The 20723-nt window shown below is 39.1% G+C and overlaps 2 protein-coding genes across 3 annotated transcripts; one reads left to right on the forward strand and one right to left on the reverse strand.

The window, feature by feature from the left end:
* Positions 1–6181: 6181 nt before the first annotated feature.
* On the reverse strand, positions 6182–10184 carry LOC112189970 (G-type lectin S-receptor-like serine/threonine-protein kinase At1g61500). 2 transcript variants are annotated; one of them, XM_024329381.2, is made up of 7 exons: positions 8697–10179; positions 8486–8593; positions 8098–8255; positions 7794–8004; positions 6949–7186; positions 6730–6880; positions 6184–6639 (listed from the first exon to the last, which is right to left on the reverse strand). In XM_024329381.2, exons 1-7 carry the CDS (start codon positions 10039–10041, stop codon positions 6337–6339), a joined length of 2514 nt encoding a protein of 837 aa, XP_024185149.1. In that variant the 5' UTR covers positions 10042–10179; the 3' UTR covers positions 6184–6336. The 2 variants fall into 2 exon arrangements, with proteins under 2 accessions (XP_040369671.1, XP_024185149.1); XM_040513737.1 differs by lacking the exon at positions 8486–8593 and having other exon boundaries at positions 6182–6639; positions 8697–10184.
* Positions 10185–13081: 2897 nt separating this feature from the next.
* LOC112184207 (uncharacterized mitochondrial protein AtMg00810-like) lies at positions 13082–14182 on the forward strand. Its single transcript, XM_024322476.1, has one exon. It carries the CDS (start codon positions 13082–13084, stop codon positions 14180–14182), a length of 1101 nt encoding a protein of 366 aa, XP_024178244.1.
* Positions 14183–20723: the final 6541 nt, after the last annotated feature.

The raw sequence follows: 20723 nt of genomic DNA on the forward strand, positions 1-20723 counted from the left end.
AAAATGTTCTTCATGAAAGTTGTAGATGACGTTAAACCGAGAGCGTGCATATGTGGTACGTAAAAATCGGAGCTCATATGCGAAAGTTATACGCGAAAAAGGAAAATTACTGTTCATAGTAAGAAGTATATATTTGAATTTTTTACTGTTGAGCCGGGTAAGTTTTCTTTTTCCTTCTCTCTTCTCCCTCCCGTGGTTTTCTATCTTTCTCTCCTCTGCAACTCTCTTCCCTCTGCAACTCTCTTTCCCTCCAGCATATCTCCTCCTCCAGACCACCAAATGGCGAGCTGCTGGCCTAGATAGACTCGTCTCCTCCTCCTTAACCTGCATGTGGGAGTTGTTTACCGCGATTTGGCTGGAAATGTGGAGATCGAAGCCAACATTTTTACTGTAGCAAAATGGTCAACGCCGATTTCCGGTCACCTTCGGCCACAAAACCAGGTCCATTAGAAGCGCCTTGAGCCACTCTTCTTGCAGCGATTCGAAGCGTGGAGGAAGAAAGCATAATTGGAAAATTTCACTGTACTTCGGATTGCTTAATTGTTCGGCCACTTCAAGGTATTTTCTGACTTTGTCACAGTTGAGAAAGTTATTGGAAATGTTGAGATGATGCTATGGATGAAATTTGGTGGCCGGAGGAGGAGTTGGCCGCCGCATGAACAGTGTCACCGCATGAATAGTGCGGTGTATGAACAGTGATTTATATTATGTTTTTTATTAGCTAGTTAAATCCTATAATTTTGGTAGAGGTTGAATATGTGAATTTGGTTGGAATTGGAGAAGTTTTTAATTGATTATGAATTTCTGGGAATTTAGAATTTCGATTATCGATTTACGAGAATCCGACCGTCGGATATCTCTTGGTTCTGACTTAGAACCTTTAAGATAACGAATTGGTATTAGATGTAAAATTTGGGTTGAATCAGAGAAGAAGTGGAGAGATGATTTATGAGGATTTGATTTTGAGAATCGTATTTGATTGTTGAATAGTTATTCACGGAAAATAATTGTGTACAGGGCGACGTACCGAGCTATTGCTCGACGAAAGAACTCGTATGCATGGTCGCCTAAACAGTACTGTGAGTGGACATTTATATTTAAATTAATTCCGCATGCAGTATTATTAATTTCTTCCAATTGAGATTTAATTATGTTTTGAATATTTGAGTGTTGATTTATCGAGATTTATTTATGAATTACGAGATTAGTATTGAAATTCCTTCCCGAGGGCTTTTAGTAGATTTTTGAGATAGTCATTCATGAGTTATTGAGTTGAGGAATGATTTTCGGGAAGTGACTGAGTCAGCAAATATTATGAGAATTATGGATTTCGAATATCGGTTTTTATGAGGATTCAGGAATACGAATGTTTCATCGAATTTTTGAGCATGATTGAATTATCGAGATTTATTGAGCTTTGAGCTCCGCACTTATCAACCTTGAAGTTAGATTGAGTTTTCTTTCCGGAAGCATTTATTGATTTACAGAGTATTTGATTTTATGCTTTCGAGGATGCTTTCGAGGATTTATGGAGATAATGAGATTTGATTTAGCGAGATAATCCTGAGTTATGCTTTCGGTAAATTTTTAATGTTTTATTGAAGTAACAACGAGTTTCTTTCCGAAAGCAAGTAAAGAGGTTGTTTCCAGGTTCCAGTTTATTAAGGAGGCTATTCAGTTTATTAAGGAGGCCAGTTTTGGCGCATGCGTATCTTACCTAGTTGGCAGTCCCTTCTAGGTAATAGTCTGGTTGGCAGTCCCTTCCAGACTACAGCCCGGTTGGCAGTCCCATTCGATGAGTCCCCTGGTTGGCAGTCCCTTCCAGATGACATGAGGTAGTTAGTCGGCAGTCTCGTCTACTACCTGTGGTTAATCGGCAGTCCCGTCTACTACTTGTGGCTAGTTGGCAGTCCCTTCTATCCACCGCCTCCTATTCCGGTTGGCAGTTCCTTCCTATGCGTCATCTGGGTGGCAGTCTCTCCTAGATGGCATGAGATGACTAGACAGCAGTCCTTTCTAGTCATCAAACGAGCCTCATGAAAAGGATGTTTTTATAAGGATTGAGGATGAGATTTCAAGAGATTTCAAGATGTTCTATTTTTACGTGATTGAGATTTCGGTAAAGAGGATGATTAAGAGTGTTTTCAAGATTGTTACTGCATGCGAGATTTTAGAGAATAACTTGGGAAAGAATTAAGTTTTACTTATACATTTGGAAGTACTTATTTTTTGTCCACTCACTCTAACGGATTTTAAATGTTTTCCCCTGGGCCCTTCGGTTTTAAATGCCCAGTTTGCAGGCCAGTTTAGCTTGAGGTCGAGCGTACTTGGGGTTGAGGCATAGCTGTCATAGCTTCCGCATTATAAAAGCATCGGTCATTTATCTTGTTTTCTATTCTCTTGTACGCCTATACATTAGATTGCTCTGATAACCTATGAGATTAATATTCTTAAATTCAGAATTGTTTATGAAATGAGAGATGTGAGATGTTGTGATATAGGGAGCAGGGTGGCTCCAGGAGAATAAGGATGGATGATTTAGAAGTGTGGATGTTTTTCTACAGGTTTTGGGTTGTCCATTTTTAGGAGAAGTTCTGTCAAATTTTTGGTAGAATTTCTTCTAAAGTGGGCCCCGCAGGGCCTCTTCGGATTTCAGGGTGAAATCCGGGGCGGGTCCTGTCAACTAGGCTAGTTTCCATTTTTTTGGGTTCATTTGGGAAGAAATTGCGATTAATTGGGGTTAGCTTAGGCGGTGAAGGAGGGTTGGAAATTAGGTTACAATTAGGCTAAGATAAGAGTTTGATTCTCCTTCAATATAACTAGAAAAAAATAAAATAAATTGCAATTAATTGGGATTTGCTTAGGCGGTGAAGGAGGATTAGGAATTAGGTTACAATTAGGCTAAGATAAGAGTTTGATTCTCACAGAGTAAACTTTGTTTACATGTAAAGAAAAAAAATTCTTAAAACAAAAAAAAGAAAAAAATTCTTAAAACAAAAGAATTTGCAAGAGAGCAAAACCCTAGAGAGTCGCCTCTGCAGTTTCAAGAGAAAACCAAATTCCGTCCGATGACACGCCCTCTTGGCATCGTCATCGGATGGGTCAGAGTGGACTCCATGTCCGGTAGTGGTTGTTCTTGGAATAATCTCAGTCAAAGGGAAGGTTGTGTGATGGTGGTTGCACTGACCAAATCGTGAGGAGGTTCAGTCAGGTTAAGTGGTTAATTAGCAGGGAAGGCTGGTGTCGTTCTCCTCAAGAGTAGAGTTGAGGTTGCCTGGATGCGGTGACGGATTCAATGCGGTTCAAATCGGATTGGAGTGCTCCGATCTTCTTTGGGTCGGTTGATGCCGTCCTGTGGAGGAGGTTGGTTGGATGGGGTGGCGACTTGCTGGCATGAAGGGGTGGAGGAACAACTGGCGTGTGCTTGATGCGTCGGGTATGCCGTCGATGGTGGATTGCCGAAGATTAGGCATGCGAGATGACAACGCGGTCACTCAAGCAATAACTTTTTTGGCTTGGGCTGGATGGTTTGTGAGGGGGAGTGTTGCTGAGCTGTTCCAATTAGGATTAGGGGAAATGATCATTTATCCAATTTCAGCTTAAAAATTGCCCACTTGCTCCACTAATAGTTTTTTAACCCCATTTACCCAAAACACTTTAAGAGATTATTTCCCTAATACCCAATTAATTCTTTTTTTATTCTTTTTATTTATTTTTGGGACTTTTTGCTATCTCCTTCTTTCTCACTTAGAGAGAGAAGTCATCCTCCACCTTGCTGTGCTCCGGTGACCAGTGGCCGGCCGCGGTCTTCGGCGACCGGTGACCTGACTCCCGCGCTAGTGACCGGAATTCGACAACCAATCACCTGAATCCCGGATCCGACTGCCGGACTGGTGACCGGATTCCGACGTCTGATTTTATTACCCCCCCCCCCCCCAATAATCATATTATTGCTCCCCAATAAACTTGTTATTGGGGATCAATAATTAGTGAAAATGAAGATATTTTGAATTTTGAAAGCGTTCGGAGGTTTATCCAAATAAATAATCTTATTATTGCCCCAATAAACATTTTATTGCCCCTCAGTAATTTTATTATTGCCAACCAAATCATAATAATAATAAAAAGCAATCACTACTGGACAAATAAAATTTGACCACCCAGGAAATGTTGTGGGTAGCCAAAAAAAAAAAAAAAAACTAGAAACTGATATGGGCACCCAGTAAACCTCTGGGCACCCAATCACCATCTTCGACGACATCATGGCTTCGTCTCCGACTTCCGAAGGCTATACGTCGGTCGACGTTCGGGTCTGGACGATTAGTCGGTGATCATATAAGCCGTCGATCGGTTTGTTAACTTGACTTTCTTAGAGGCTGAAGAAGCTCTAGCGCCGGCTCCGATCGCTGCAATTTCGGGTCAGCCACATCATGTGTTCGGGTCGGTTGCAGATCTGCTAAGGAACGGCAAAGCCTCCATGGATGGACGCCGTTTTCCAGTCCCCAACGCCTAGCTCCTGATGAACCGCTGTCCAATCCTCGTCCGGCGAAGACTGCAGTGAACTCGGCTTCTTCGAGTCGACGGAGGTGGTGGTCACTTGCTCAGTTGACGTGACATGGGGGAAGAGAGAGAGAGCGAGAGAGATCCGGCGAAGATTGCAGTGAACTCGGCGTCTTAGAGTCGACGGAGGTGGTGGTCACTTTGCTCAGTTGACGTGACGGGGGGGGGGGGGGGGGAGAGAGAGAAGTTTGTAATTTATTAATTAGACTGGGGGTAAAAATGTCACTTGTGCTTAAATTGGGTAAATGGGAGTAAAAAAACTCTTACTAGAGTAAGTGGGCAATTTTTAGGCTAAAATTGGGTACGTGGTCACGGCCCCTTAGGATTAATATTTGATTGATTATAGATTGATAGATTTGTAATGATAGGATAAGATTGATTGATTTGTAATGATAGGTGATTAAATTGCAATCATAGGACTATTAATATAGGTGTTAAATGTTTTCCTTCTGTGTACAATCTGTAATCCTATTTAAACCGCAGTATGAGATGAATAGAAAAAGATAGAAATTTACCCAATATCTATCAAAGGAAGCTGAAGATGAATTGAAAAAAACATGGATAAAGGTAAAAGACGATTGTCATCCCAATAATATATAAGTCTGTAAAAACAATGAAAATTTGGTAGAATTTTAGCGAAGCTCTGTACACTCTACATTATCATCTTCATTTTCAAAGCTATTAATTAATTTTTAAATCAAACCTAAGTTTTTTTAACTATGATTGACTGATTGTCAAGTAGAAGAGCATATATCAGTAAACTTTGACGTGACTAAATGACATCTCAGTATCTTTTTTGGCCACTTTTAGTTTTTCAACAAACAAGGACTGTGTTGGGCAAGTAAACCTGTAACATCATTGATATAGTCCATATCTCACTATCTTATCTAGTCACTTTCAGTAACATTCAAACTTTAAGTGAATATTTTCAACCATGAACACAATTAACATTGAGAAAAAGAATTGAACTTGTGAAGGAAGCAAAGCAGTGTATGATAGTTTCATTTTGAGAGAGATGCAGATTACATGCAAAGAAATCATCAGACAGGTAAATTCTGGTCCAAAAAATAAAATAAAAAAGTAATTGAGTAAATATCACCCATGACTTTTCTCCCTCAACCCTTCAACTAAAACCAATCAATCTCTACATGAAGGAATCATATCACCCATCATCATCGTCGTCGTCATCGTCATGACAAAATAGCTGGAATACGTAAGAGCTTGATGTACAAGAATGAAACAACTCAGAAATTTACAATAGAAACAATTCAGTACAAGAGTCATGGGAAGACCCAACAACCGCCATTTATGGCTTTCCTTTTTCTTCTTCATTTTTGGTTGTGAAATGGGATAATTGACCCAGTTTCTCTATAATGATTGACATCCACAAGTAACATCTCATAATTACCTGAGTTTTAATCTCATATGGCAGTAAATATAGAAACAAAGAATTGTGGGTATGTGCAGTGATAACTCAAAAGCTAAGGTGGTCTGAAATGACTCAACAATGTATATCAAATTTTGTCATGATAAATCTAAAGGAACCAATTTCAAAGATTGAAATTCTTTTGAGGAAAAACTATCACTTGGTCAAGACTTAATTATTGTATACAAATTTGTAAATACAAAAATGTCAATATGAAAAGACCTTCATATACTACTTACCCCAATAAAAACAGGTTGTTTTCTACACCAAAAAGAAAACCCTCAATATGTATAAGAACCCTTGAGAATGACCAAAAGGCATTGCATTGTGATGTAACAATTTGATAGCAATTATCGACCTTCAATCATTGTAATGCTAGCTTCATTTTTGGAGGAATTAATACTCTCAGAGTGCGGTCGAGGATGATAAGCTGAGTTTTGGATAGTGAATACAGGCATCTTAGGTTGTGGACCATCTTTCTCTCTGCTTAACATCAAAGCTATATCAGCCATGGTTGGCCTATCCACAGCATTGTCTTGTACACATAGAAGCCCGATATGCACGCATTTCAATACTTCCGATGAGGAATATGAACCACCCAATGTTTCATCTACTAACTCCAATCCCTTGTCTTCATTCCACAAGTTCCATGCCTATAAAGGTTCATATATATGGTTTAATCTATATGAAAGAAGCTGCCCATGAGTTCACATTTTACATTAGAAGTTAAAGTATGAACTTACATAGGCTAGAAAGCCTAGCTGTTGGTCATATAAAGAGAAGCTGATATTCTTCTTGCTGCTAATAATCTCCAAGACCAATACCCCGAAGCTATAGACATCAGATTTTTCAGAAAACAGCCCTCCCATGGCATACTCCGGAGACATATAGCCACTGCATGGCAAACTAATTAGTAGGTAACAATTAACTATGTTGGAGATTAGGAAGGAAATGATTCTTACCGTGTTCCAACAACTTTATGTGTATTTTCAAGATTTTGTGTTCCTTCAATTATGCGAGCCAATCCAAAATCTGAAATTTTTGGATTCATTTTCTCATCCAAGAGAATGTTGCTGACTTTCAAATCCCTATGTATCACCTTCACATACGAATCATGATGGAGATAAAGAAGCCCTCTAACAATACCCTGAATAATATTAAAGCGTGTCGCCCAATCAAGCACTGATCTCTTCCTTGTATCTGATCAAATAATCAATGCACCTACTTAGAGTGTAATAAGTAATGGTTTTTGATAAATCATGACTCCCATGCATGCAACAATATTGAAATATCATGAGATTGCTACCCTTTCAAAACTTGGTTAAAACCAGCTTTAATTGCTCTAAAATGCAGACACAGTTGTATGAAAAGTAGTAATTAATGAATGTATCAAAGAGATATGAATACACAGCAGAGAGCATATCTTACAGACACATTCAATATCTAATAGTTCTATGCATTATATATGACAGACATAAACTGAAAGTAGTGAATGGATTATTTGTCTCGAGTAATTTATGCCATGCGACTATTCATAGCTAGCTTATGTCAGTATGCAGCTGTGATTCCAGAATCCAAGTTATGCTGAGGTTCAATTCTTCAGACGTTTCTAATTTATCTTTTTCTTGTTAAATAAGAAAAGATAAGTGAGTAACTTACTTTTCAAAGTAATTTTCATGGTTGCCCCAAGTTTGACATTTACAAACAGCAAAGATACTTTCATTGAAATAAGAAGATAGGTGAAGATGAGTTATGCACTGGATGAGTTTTGCACTGCAATTGAACATAAAACACTAATAAAACTAACCAAATAGAAAAGTATCCAAGCTCTTGTTTGGCATGAACTCGTAAATCAGTAACTTCTCATCCTGTTTAACGCAGCAACCCATGATCCTAACAAGATTTTTATGTTGAAGATTGGAGATCAACAGCATCTCATTCTTGAACTCTTCAATGCCTTGTCCTGAGCTACTAGATAGTCTTTTTACAGCTATTTCCTTCCCATCTTGTAGCATACCCTATACGAGGTCCTCAAGTTAATCATGGTGTTCATGTTTGTATTCTTTTACCTGTAACAATGATGTATTACCCGCAAGTAAACAAATAGGTACCTTATAAACAGGACCAAAGCCTCCTTGCCCGAGTTTGTTTGTAATGCTGAAATTGTCTGTAGCAGTTAATATGTTATCAAAATCATAGATCAATAGCTCTGATGGATCGTGCTTTCCAATATATTCTCGAAGAGTGTCCCTAGAAGTTGGAATCGATTCTGTTCATTCAAAGGCAAGCTTTGTTAATTTGCAAGTATAAACGTCAAACACCAAGTCAGAATAAAACAACAGAAGTTATGGATATCAACCAGTATATAACTACACATGCTCTTATGTAGTTCTGCAGGGAAGTTATTATGATTTGATTAGTAGTCTAGTACTTCGCAGAGATACTGATAAATGTACTAATGCATCAGACTAATTGATCTCCTCTTTCTCATTCTCTTACCCTTTCGGTTAGCTCGCAACCTGTGTAAACTGAACACTATGGCAACCAAGATAATAATTAAACCAATAGCTGTAAGGCAGGCAATCAACTTAAACGAATTTCCTTCACCTGCATGCAATTTAATTTACAACATGAAAAAAAAAACATAAGAAAAAAATAAGAATCATAAGATATTGCTAACTACAGTTTTGCAAGCATTGTTATCAATTACCTAGTTCTCTGCGTGCTAGTCGAATATAAATATCAACTCCCCCATTGGAAAATTTCTGTATATCAATAAGGTCTTTGTACCAGACTAGACACCCAATATTATTAACAAGTGCATAAGCCAGGCATGAACAATTATTCAGGCACTGTATCTTGCAGTCATTGAACTTGTCTTCAAGATCCAAAGATGTAATATACTGATGATAATCTGGTACTTTAGCCCGTATGATCTTCCAAAAACCATCATCATTATCATCTTTTTTTCCTTGCAATGGTACTGACTTCTTATTTGTTTGTCTGTCACAGAACAATTCGGTTTTCCTTACACACCCACTGGTCCAGTCTCCTTTGCTCCATTCCTGGTGTGACTTTGGTACAAACCCTTTCAAACACTTGCAGATTGGAGATTCAGAAATGCTGCAAATCCCATAAGGCCCACATGTTCCATAGATGTCACATCGATTCTTTTGTGCCTCACAGTTGAGTGACCAGTTCCTACCATTTTCTGAATACATAAGCTTCAACTTTCCCTGTGAAGAGAGGTCTAAATATCCGAGAGTTTTCTCAGGTAAGTTGTAAGAGTAATACTTTGTTCCCTGTTCCACATTTTCATCTACTTTAAATCCATTAAGATATCGATCATCCATATTTGGCATGCCGATGAACTTTGATTTATCCCATGGCCCACTTCTCCAGAAGGGAATTGATCGATTAATCCAAATGATCAATTGCGCTGGCATATCTGTTCGCCTTCCGAGTTCAGTTGTATATATCCCACTAGATGGATCACTCTCACTTTTCCAGGCAGTCAAGAAAAAGCTTTTTCCATTTTTAATATCGAATCCCAACATCATGTTTGGTAGCAAAGTGTCACCAGGATGATGAAAGCTCTGCCATATTGATTCACCAGCTCCGATAACCTCTTTGACAACAAAGTTTCCATCGTCTGAAAGAACTGCAGCAACTGAACTAGTATTAGATGATGAAACCTGTATAGTATCATTGGTTGACCACACAAAATTCTGCTTCCCATCTACAAGCTCCAGACTCCCATTGCTGCTAATTCTCAAACTAGCCAGGGTGTCTATAAGAGCAAGAGGCTTATTCCTGTTAGCCACCCATACCACTTTACGTGGAAATCTATCCTTGTGCCATATTCCCACATACTTGTTACCAGATCTATTAGGACTGAAGAAACCCAATTCGAATATTAGGCCAGGAGAGACTAGAGTTTGTCCCTCGAATAATGGATGTGAAGGAGTTATGTTATTTAATACTTCAGCGCCATACTGTGACGAAAGCAAACTGAAGATGAATGAGAAAAACAAAGTACCACTACCCAGTTGCATCCCTACCCCAATATGTTTCCCAGAAGAGAAAAATGTTAATTATTTTATGTTTCACAAAAATAGCTCTGGTATTGAAAGTGGAAAAGCACATAGGCCACACAGAACTAAGCGTACGTAGACCAGGTCATGGTGAAAGTTCTATGTTAGTTCTGCCAATGCCATGACAAACAAATTTGAAGACTAAAGCTCCTTGGAAAATATACAATTCAACAATGCATGGTCCAAAAAACTTACTACAATAACCCTCGATAAGCATCAAGTTGGCAGTTTCCATCAAACTTGCTGGTGAGCTGCTGTCACATTGTTTTCAGTAACATTCAAACTTGGTGAGCTGCTGTCACATTGTTTTCAGTAACATTCAAACTTGGTGAGCTGCTGTAACATTGTTTTCAACCATGGACACAATTAACATGCATTGAGTTAAAGAATTGAACTTTAAGTGAAGGAAGCAAAGGAGTGTATCATATTTTCATCTTGAGAGATGTTAAAATTTGAGTTAGCTTCTACTTTGTATTTAAACAAAATATAATCAAAAATACAACTTGGATGATTTGATTAATTTGCAGTAGCAAAATGAAGCATGAATAGATGAACTACAAACTCAACAAACTTATGTGCTTGAGATTTTCTGATCTGTCTCACTTTTTACCTCAGCAATAATTTTCCTCCATATATAGGGTACAATATTAACCTACAAATATCTAAAATGGAAGTTTAGTTAACTAGATTAAAAATTACTTTGGATACAGAATATCTAGCTATTTGAGTGGAGCAATCAAATAGTAGAACAACTGGCTGCAAAATATTAGAAGCAGCGGCCAATACAACAGTAATTCATCTTTATTAATTAGTCCAACCTGAAGAGCATGGATGGTCGTTCATATACTTTGAATCCCATTAATATTACTCTGATCGAGGCCAATACACTAGTTGACTGAAGCCCACTTTGACACAGTACCCAAAGTTGCTTCTTCTGGATTTCGTGGTATTTATGAGCGGTTTTCATTGCATAAGTTTTACTTATCCCCATCACGATCTCTTAGAAGGAGAGAATAATATATTAGAATCCTGAATCCAGTAGAAAACCAACTCTTAATCAAGCCCAATTTCAAAGGTCTGTATCCCAGTTGTTGCCTTGATTTATACCTGAAGAACTTTGCGACGTTATAACTAAGCTAGACGATCCTCTTATGTGTTTAGAGTTGTTCAATTGGGCATCGCCACAGTGGCGGTTCAAAGTTCAAACATGATTTTATCTTTGCTTATGATGTTATTAGCACTGACCTGTGCTTATATTTTCTTGCTATTTTGTTGGTTTTAATTATTCATAGGAAACTGGGAACTTTGAGAACTGGATGACGACCAGGGAATTTGATTCTAGAAGCAGTGAAGCACTAATGCAGCTATCTACCATATTCACCAAACATGATCAAGTTGTTTCACCAATTACCATGCAGTTCATGTTCTGTACAGGATCTTCATCAAGAGGGTTTACCTGCGGAGTCTTAGTTGTGCTTTTGGTTGGCTTTGTTGAGTCTGTTACTGATCATGTTCGAGATTTGCCTTACAGTTAATTAATCTGCAAAAACATTTATGTACAAAAATGAGAAGGAATCTTTGCCATGTACTTTTACCTGCTGTATTTCTTTTTGCAGATGTCTTGGTATAGTCTATTGAAGTTTCAAGTTTCAACAAGAAATCATCAAGAAATAAAAATGGAGCTGAAGAGATCACATTTGGGAAAGAGTTCTTTCTGAAGGTTCAGGAAAAGATTCTCCTAATCATTTTGTCACCAATAGAAATGAAAGCAAATCTACTAATTAATTCATGGAGATGTCAAGGCCATATGAACATTATATGTACGCTTCAATTTCCTGCAAGATATCTAACTTGGGTTAATATTTCCTTTTGAGTTTCAATCCAAGCGGTATCAAAGAGTACAAGTATCAGTACAAAACTACCAGCTTAGATGCAAACAAGGTGCAAAAATACCACCTATGGTGGTGAAGAATATTTGATCATAACAAACAGACCATCTAAACTTTGAATGGTATTGCACGTCTCAAAACTTAACAGAATACAGTCCATGCCTAGCCTTGTGTCCTGAGACTTCTCTTTTCCTAGATACCTGACTGAGAAAATCTACGTCGTAGAATTTCTAGAACATCTTCCATTTTTCCATCTCTAAGGGCCAGCAGAACCATGGAATAATAAAGCACATCTCCCATCGATCTCTGAGGCAGTACTTGACTTATCCTCATTCTCCTCTAGTGTTAGACATAGCTCATCTGCCTCTTCCCTAGAGTGAGAAAAGAAAACTCTCAACTGGTGAAAATACAGAAGATAGATCCATCAATTTGTGAAAATGCAGAATACAGATGTTATTAGCGTAGTGTTCCAAGTTTATACACATAAATTGCCAGCATGCATATTACTTCTCTAATTCCTTTAATAACTAATAGATTTATTGAATGAATTTTGAGTAGAAAGAATATGCAATGATTACAAGTCACACAACCTCATACCTGATTTTAAATACAACAATTTCTCATTAAGTAGTAGTCGTCTAGTCCACGAGGGCTTTCCAGTTTGTGGGACTTCTAGTTCTCCTTTTCTCTTTGCAATTGTAGATTCTAAAGAGTTCAGAGTTGTCAGCTGGAGTTTATCTCCTCCAATCTGTCACAAATTTTCTGAATCACTACAAAAGATAGTGTAATTTGACCCAAGTAATGGAAAACAATAGAAAACACAGTAATCTTATTCTAATTGTTTAAGGGCCCTTGTAAAGATGGGCTATATCCTCTTCTTTTGTCGTCCGACCCAACAATTCCTCATGCTCTCGCAACCGTTCATTCCTCCTTCTGGCACAACCGTCTGGGCCATCCATCTTCTACTGTCTTAGATTCTCTCAAGTCAACCATTGGTTTCACTTCTTCTTTTCGTACTTTTTGTCGTGATTGTGCACTTAGCAAATCACACCAATTACCTTTCCCATCAAATAATGTATTTGCTTCCGAACTTTTTCATATTATTCATAGTGATGTGTGGATGTCATGGTCCACATATTATCTATTTTCTCTTATATGTGGATGACATTGTGGTGACTGGGAGTAATGACCATCTTCTTCAGAGCTTTATACAGTGTCTTGGGCGAGGTTTTGACATCAAGGACCTAGGTCCTCTTCATTATTTTCTTGGCTTACAGGTTACTCGTCATCAGCATGGGCTACACCTAAATCAGCTTAAATATGCTCATGATATTCTCTCTAAGAACGATCTTTTGTTGAGCAAGCCTGCCAGTACACCAATGTCTGCCAAGTCAAATCTTAGTTCTACTGCTGGATCACTTCTCGAACATCCCACAACTTTTCGGGAATTGGTTGGTTCATTACAGTATCTTACTATAACTCGTCCTGACATTGCATTTGTAGTCAACATGGTGTCTCAATTCATGAGTCAGCCGCGTGTGCCCCATCTGATTGCTGCCAAACGCATTCTCCGATATGTTAAGGGAACTCTTGGACATGGATTACTCTTTACATCACAGCGTCAGCCTGTTACTCTCTCCGCCTATTCTGATGCTGATTGGGCTGGTTGTCCAACCACTAGGCGTTCCACTTCTAGTTATCGCGTGTTCCTTGGCTCCAATCTCATCTCATGGTGCTCTAAGAAGCAGCCCACCGTAGCTCGCTCCAGCGCAGAAAGTGAATATCGCTCTCTTGCTCATGCTTGTGCGGACACAATGTGGTTAGGCTATCTTCTCTATGAACTTGGTGCCAATATTCAGTTTCCTGTGTTATTACATTGTGATAATTTGAGCACCACATACATGGCTTCCAATCCCATTTTTCATGCTCGCACGAAACACATAGAACTTGATTACCACTATGTCCGGGAAAAGGTTGCCGTTGGGAGCCATAGGGTCTGTTTCATTCCTTCCGTAGATCAACCGGCTGATCTCCTCACAAAGCCATTGCATAAGCATCGCCATTCCTTGCTGTCACGCAAACTTGTGAGTCCAGGACCCTCAAGTTTGAGGGGGGATGTTAGAACCACAGATTCTTTGCATATCTCTTCCTCAAATCAAGCTTCAGTTACAACAACCAAAACTCCTCCATTAAATGACTTATGTCCAGCTTGATATTGTTGTTGTCAAGGATCTGTTATGGCTAGAGTTTAGCATCAGTTACAAGGCTAGGATTGAGCAGCTTAATATTGTTGTAATTACAATTGAATGCTTTCTGTAAATGTAATCATGTATATTGCTTGTAGAATAGCTGTAAATCTTATGTAATCATAATTTAGGTTATCATGTAATTATAGGAATGATTGTTTCCTATTAGGGTTAGACTACTCATCTTATCATTGTATATATACCCCTTTGTGGGATGAATAGATTTATTATTGAAAACCCTAAATCAAAGTATTCTTTTCTACTTGGTATCAGAGCAGGTTCAATCCTTTGAACTTGCCTGCATCCTTTGAATCCTGAATCCTGACTCCTGAATCCTGAATCCTGAATCCCAAAGCACACCACAAACCGCTGCGTACCACCACCATTAAAATCAAGCCATCCCTGAATTTTTCTGAAACCCTAGAAAAACCAAACCTGAAAAAAATCAAACAAACCCCAAATTCCTCAATGGCCGGACCTACAATTGAAGGCGAACAGTCAAATCCCGAGAAGACAATGGTGTCATCCTCACCGATCATCCATCACCACTACACCACCCAACAAGACAACTCTGCTTTCCCCACAAGTGTTGTCTTGAATGAATCCAACTACACCATATGGGCTCCTCTTATGAGAATGCGCATTGGAGCACGAGGAAAGGTTGGTTATCTGACTGGAGTAAAGGCTGAACCAGCCATGAATTCTGCAGAGTATGAAGCTTGGGCCACGGACAATGAAAAGGTGAAAAGTTGGCTAATTGACTCCATGGAATCCTCTCTCATGAACAGGTATATTCGTCTTCCTACTGCGAAAGATATTTGGGAAGCTGTAGAGAAAACCTTTTATGATGATTCTGATGAAACCCGAATATTTGAGTTGAATAAAAAGTGTTTTGAAGCAAAGCAGAATGGAAGGCCCATTCCGACCTACTACAATGAGTTAGTGGCAATGTTCCAGGAGATTGATCAAAGGGTGGCCTCTCAACATGATAATGTTGCAGCTGTTGTTCAAGAAACTTCAGCAATGTCCCGGATGCGTGTTCACTTATTTTTGAGTGGACTTGACCCAGAGTATGATCAGGTGCGTGGAGAAATCCTACGCAAGGAGCCTAAATTCTCCTTGGAGCAGAGCTATGCTTACATTCGCAAGGTGCAATCAGAGAAACAAGCTATGGGGCGTTCGGTACCTACCGAATCTTCTGTTATGGCCGTTCAACGCCGACCAGGTCCTCCTCCAGGCTTCTCAGGTCCTTCTCCATGCCGTCCTCATGACAAACCAAACCCATACGCAAACAAAAAATGTGTTGTCTGTGGGGAAGTAGGTCATACCAAGGAGCGGTGCTATGAAGTGATTGGCTACCCTGATTGGTGGGACTTCACCAGGAAACCTCGAAAGAATCAGGGCAAGGCGGCTATTGCTACTACAGAGGAAGAGCATCTCAACAATGCCTCCGCTAATGTAGCGCAGTCAGGTATGAAGGGTAAGGCTACTCTGAATAATACATGGATAATTGATACAGGTGCATCTGATCATATGACCAATGACCCTAGTCTTGTGAAAAACCTTAGACGTTCCTCTCAAAATATTGTCTCTACTGCTGATGGTACTCCAACTCCGGTCATCGGAGAAGGTTCTATTGTTGTATCTGATACCTTAACCCTTGAATCTGTCCTAGTTGTTCCCTCACTAGCTTATAATCTCCTATCTGTTGGTCAGATTATTTTAGCACTTGCATGTATTGTGACCTTCTATCCATCTTTCTGTGTTTTTCAGGACATTCTGACTCGGCGGATTCTTGGTTATGGTGTTAGAAGGGGAAAATTATACTACCTGGATCTGACAGAGACTGGAGAAAACCAGAAGCATCTTTTGGGGCAAGCTAATCAGATTAATGGGGTAGAGAATGCAAAGGAAGCAGTATGGTTATGGCATCGCCGTTTAGGTCATCTATCTTTTAGTTATCTTAAGAAGCTGCAACCTCATTTGTTTTCGGTTGTCAGTGATTTGGATTTCCATTGTGACATTTGTGAACTGGCCAAGAGCCACCGTATTTCATATTCACCAAGTCTTAATAAAAGTCATGTTCCTTTTATGAAAATTCACTCTGATGTCTGGGGTCCTGCAAAGATTCCTTCTCTTTCTGGAGCTCGATATTTTGTAACGTTTATTGATGATTGCACTCGCATGACATGGGTGTCATTACTGAAGAATAAGAGTGATGTATTTGGAATGTTTATCGAATTTCACAACATGGTGGCAACTCAGTATCAACAATCCATCAGAGTGTTTCAGTCTGACAATGGTGGAGAGTTTGTGAATGGCCCTATGATTGAGTTTTGCCGGTCACATGGAATTCGTCATCAAACCTCCAATTCTTATACTCCTCAACAGAATGGATTAGCAGAACGGAAGAACAGGCAGTTGATGGAAGTTGTTCGTGCTTCCTTATTTGGCATGAATGTACCTCGGTCCTATTGGGGAGAGGCAGTAAAATCTGCAGCATATCTTATCAACCGTACTCCTTCACGGGTGATTGAGTTTCAAAATCCTCATCAGAAGCTTCATACATTTTTGACCATCCCTTCTATGCCTAATTTGGAGCCCCGGGTGTTTGGGTGCACAGCCTATGTTCATATTCCCAAGCCTCAACGCAGCAAGCTTGATCCCCGTGCCCGTAAGTGTATCTTTGTTGGTTATGCTGACTTCCAGAAGGGTTATCGATGTTATGATCCTCTTACTGGCACTTTACATGTCTCTCTTGATGTTGCTTTTCATGAATCTGAGCCTTATTACTCAGGGGGAGCTACTCAGTCTTCCCTTCAGGGGGAGAGAGGTTGTGAAGGGGACCCTCATTGTTCTATCATTGATTTTGATGTCTTTGAAGACTTGGAAAATTTGGAGGATACATTTGAGGGTAGAAATTTGGAAACAGAAAATGCAGTTGCCGAACAGAGCATTGTGAATTCCGAAATAGACAATGCAACTGCCGAACAGAGTGTTGTAAATTCCGAAACAAAAAATGTAACTGCCGAACAGAATGTTGTGAATTCCGAGTCAGAAAATGTAACTGCCGAACAGAGTGTTGTGAATTCCGAGTCAGAAGAGACGACTTTTCTGGATAGTTTGAATCAAAATCATGACGTATCTGAAGCTCACACACAAGATATTTCCCCTTCTGCATCACCAACTGAAGATTCTGGTCAGAATGATCCTCCTCAGGTACCCCTAAACTTTAATGAATCTTCTGGGTTAGAAAGTGTCGAACCTAGGAAATCACAAAGGGTTGCAAAGGGAATTCCTAAGAAACAATATGAACCAGATATCAAAGCCAAAGCTAAATACCCTATAGCTAATTTTATGTCTAACCATAGGATTTCTGGGTCACATGCACTTGTTATTGATCAATTATCTACTGTATCTATTCCTAGTAACGTGCAGGATGCATTGACGGATCCAAAATGGACCAAGGCGATGAATGAAGAATTGGAAGCTCTTCAAAAGAATGCAACATGGGAGCTAGTACCTATGCCGGTTGGAAAGAAGACTGTAGGGTGTCGTTGGGTATTTACTGTGAAGCTTAATGCAGATGGAACTATTAATAGATACAAGGCGAGGTTGGTTGCCAAAGGATACACACAACGTTATGGGATTGATTATGAGGAGACTTTTGCACCTGTGGCAAAGATCAATACTGTTCGGATTCTGATCTCACTTGCAGCAAACAAAGATTGGCCCTTACACCAGTTTGATGTGAAGAATGCGTTTCTTAATGGGAATTTGGAAGAAGAAGTGTACATGGATGTGCCCCCAGGTGTTAAGAATTACCCAAGTGAAGTTGGCAAGGTGTGTAAATTGAAGAAGTCTTTGTATGGCCTGAAGCAATCTCCAAGAGCCTGGTTTGGGAGATTTTCAAAGTCCATGAGAGCCTTTGGGTACAAACAGAGCAATTCTGACCATACCTTGTTTATCAAGCGCAAGAATGGTAAGATTACAGCTCTTATTGTGTATGTTGATGACATGATTGTTACAGGGGATGATCCGAAAGAGATGAATGAGTTACAAAAGTATCTGTCAAAGGAGTTTGAAATGAAGGATCTGGGGCAACTGAAGTATTTTCTGGGTATTGAAGTTGCGAGGTCTAAGAAGGGAATTTCACTGTCACAGAGGAAGTATGTTCTTGACTTACTTACTGAAACGGGGATGCTAGACTGCAGTCCAATTGAGACACCCATTGAGATGAATCACAGACTTACCATTTATCCTGATCAAATTCCAACTGATAAAGGAAGGTATCAACGTCTTGTAGGAAGGTTGATTTATCTTTCACATACTAGACCTGATATTGCTTATGCTGTGAGTGTTGTCAGTCAGTTTATGCATTGTCCTAGTGAAGAACATATGGATGCAGTTTTTCAGATTTTGAGGTATTTGAAGATGGCGCCAGGTAAAGGATTACTGTTTGAGAAAAATGATGAATTGGAAGTTGAGGGATACACAGATGCAGATTGGGCTGGTGATAAAACTGACAGGCGTTCTACATCTGGGTACTTCACTTTTGTAGGAGGGAACCTTGTCACTTGGCTTAGCAAAAAACAGAAAGTTGTGGCTAGATCAAGTGCAGAAGCTGAATTTCGAGGTATGGCACATGGAGTCTGTGAAATGTTATGGATTCGTAATGTCCTGAAAGATCTAGGTTACAAGCTTAGACAACCTATGAATTTGCATTGTGATAATAAAGCTGCAATTGAGATTGCACATAATCCAGTTCAGCATGATAGGACAAAGCATGTGGAGGTTGACCGTCATTTTATTAAAGAAAATCTTGACAGAAAGGTTATTCGTTTTCCATTTGTAAACTCAGAGGAGCAGTTAGCTGATGTTCTTACTAAAGGAGTGTCCAGGAAGCAATTCGACAGCTCAGTTGACAAGTTGGGCATGATAGATATCTATGCACCAACTTGAGGGGGAGTGTAGAATAGCTGTAAATCTTATGTAATCATAATTTAGGTTATCATGTAATTATAGGAATGATTGTTTCCTATTAGGGTTAGACTACTCATCTTATCATTGTATATATACCCCTTTGTGGGATGAATAGATTTATTATTGAAAACCCTAAATCAAAGTATTCTTTTCTACTTTGCTATATATTGTAAAGAGTGCAATTGCACAAGTCAATGAAAATCAATTTCTTCAGTAGAAACCTGTTGATCTTGTAACAAATCAATTCATCACCGAGGTGTAATAGCGAGTCTCTGCTCCTGTGTGGCAACTGGCAAGTAGCTAGGGCCATCAGGCTTCCCTAGGTATATAATCTGAGTAAAAGGTATACAACCAAGTCAAGGTAATAAATCCGAGCACAAATATCACAGTGAACAACATCAGATAGAGAATGTTATGGCATATACCTGACAAAAATTAACAAGGCATACACCCTACCATAAACAAGACAATTGCATACACCCTACCATAAACAAGACAATTGCTCTTTAGACCTTGTTCACTGTGATTTACACCCTACCATATCACAGTGAACAAGGCATACACCTGACAAAAATGACAATCATTTAATTTATGGGATTACTACGTAAATAGGAACCTTCGATTGAAGAAAAAGGTCCCTGTGGAAGTTGTTGGTGGAAGCATAAACAAGACAATTGCTCTTTCTTTTTAAAATTCAGTCTACCATGATAAAAAGGAGAAGATATGGAAAGCCGAGACTGCGAAGAAACTCTGACCGATTGCAGACAGTGGAACTGTGAACTTGCCATTCATATGAATTCCTTCCCGTGACAATGTAAGCAAGATGAAATTATTCTGACCAAAAAAAAAAAGTAATAATAATAAGAGAAACAAAAGGAGAGAAGAGCATTCATATCCAGAACGGATACCAACAAAATCAAAGAAATACGCAAGAGGCACTCAAAAATCAGAGGAAATGAGGCGGAGAAAAAATAATGTATGCAAATAATCAGATAAAGCCATGATAATATATAATGATAGGGATGTCCTAAATAAGTTACCACATATCAAATGTTGATGTCTAAATCTTGTAAATAAAAGAAGGGTTTCACCCAGAAATTGGACATGAAAATGTAAGAACTAACAACAGATTACAGACTGACCTAACACCTGATTGATCTGGTCTCTTATGTAGTACTGAATCGACATTAAAAAATAAACAACATTCCACACAGGTTGATGCTGGAGAGGCAAAGACAGGGCACCCTCGATAGGTCTCTTGAAAGCCATGTACTAAATTCTGTTATTCTGTCGTGATTCTACTACACTACAGTGAAGCAAGACTGCAAGAGTAAGTTTTTGTTACATGAACCAGATTGAATAAGTCAATCATGCATCAATCTGTCACCGACTAGTTGTCATATTATCTGGTTCGAGTCCATGTAAAACTCGTATAATTAAAAAGGACTTGACTAAACCCCTTCCTCTTATACTGACACACATGCATTTTTCCCATATTTTCTGTCAAATGCTAGTTAAACACACA

This window comes from Rosa chinensis, chromosome 2 (genome assembly GCF_002994745.2).
Source record: "Rosa chinensis cultivar Old Blush chromosome 2, RchiOBHm-V2, whole genome shotgun sequence".
Taxonomy (NCBI): Eukaryota; Viridiplantae; Streptophyta; class Magnoliopsida; order Rosales; family Rosaceae; genus Rosa; species Rosa chinensis.

Excerpts from the sequence above, each read along its gene's own strand:
- LOC112184207 (XM_024322476.1), top strand. The coding sequence starts at position 13,082 with ATGTGTGGATGTCATGGTCCACATATTATCTATTTTCTCTTATATGTG.
- LOC112189970 (XM_024329381.2), bottom strand. The coding sequence starts at position 10,041 with ATGCAACTGGGTAGTGGTACTTTGTTTTTCTCATTCATCTTCAGTTTG. Across the intron at positions 8,594-8,696 it reads ACTAGCACGCAGAGAACTAG|GTGAAGGAAATTCGTTTAAG; the intron begins GTAATTGATAAC and ends AATTGCATGCAG. Across the intron at positions 8,005-8,097 it reads GCTTTGGTCCTGTTTATAAG|GGTATGCTACAAGATGGGAA; the intron begins GTACCTATTTGT and ends GACCTCGTATAG.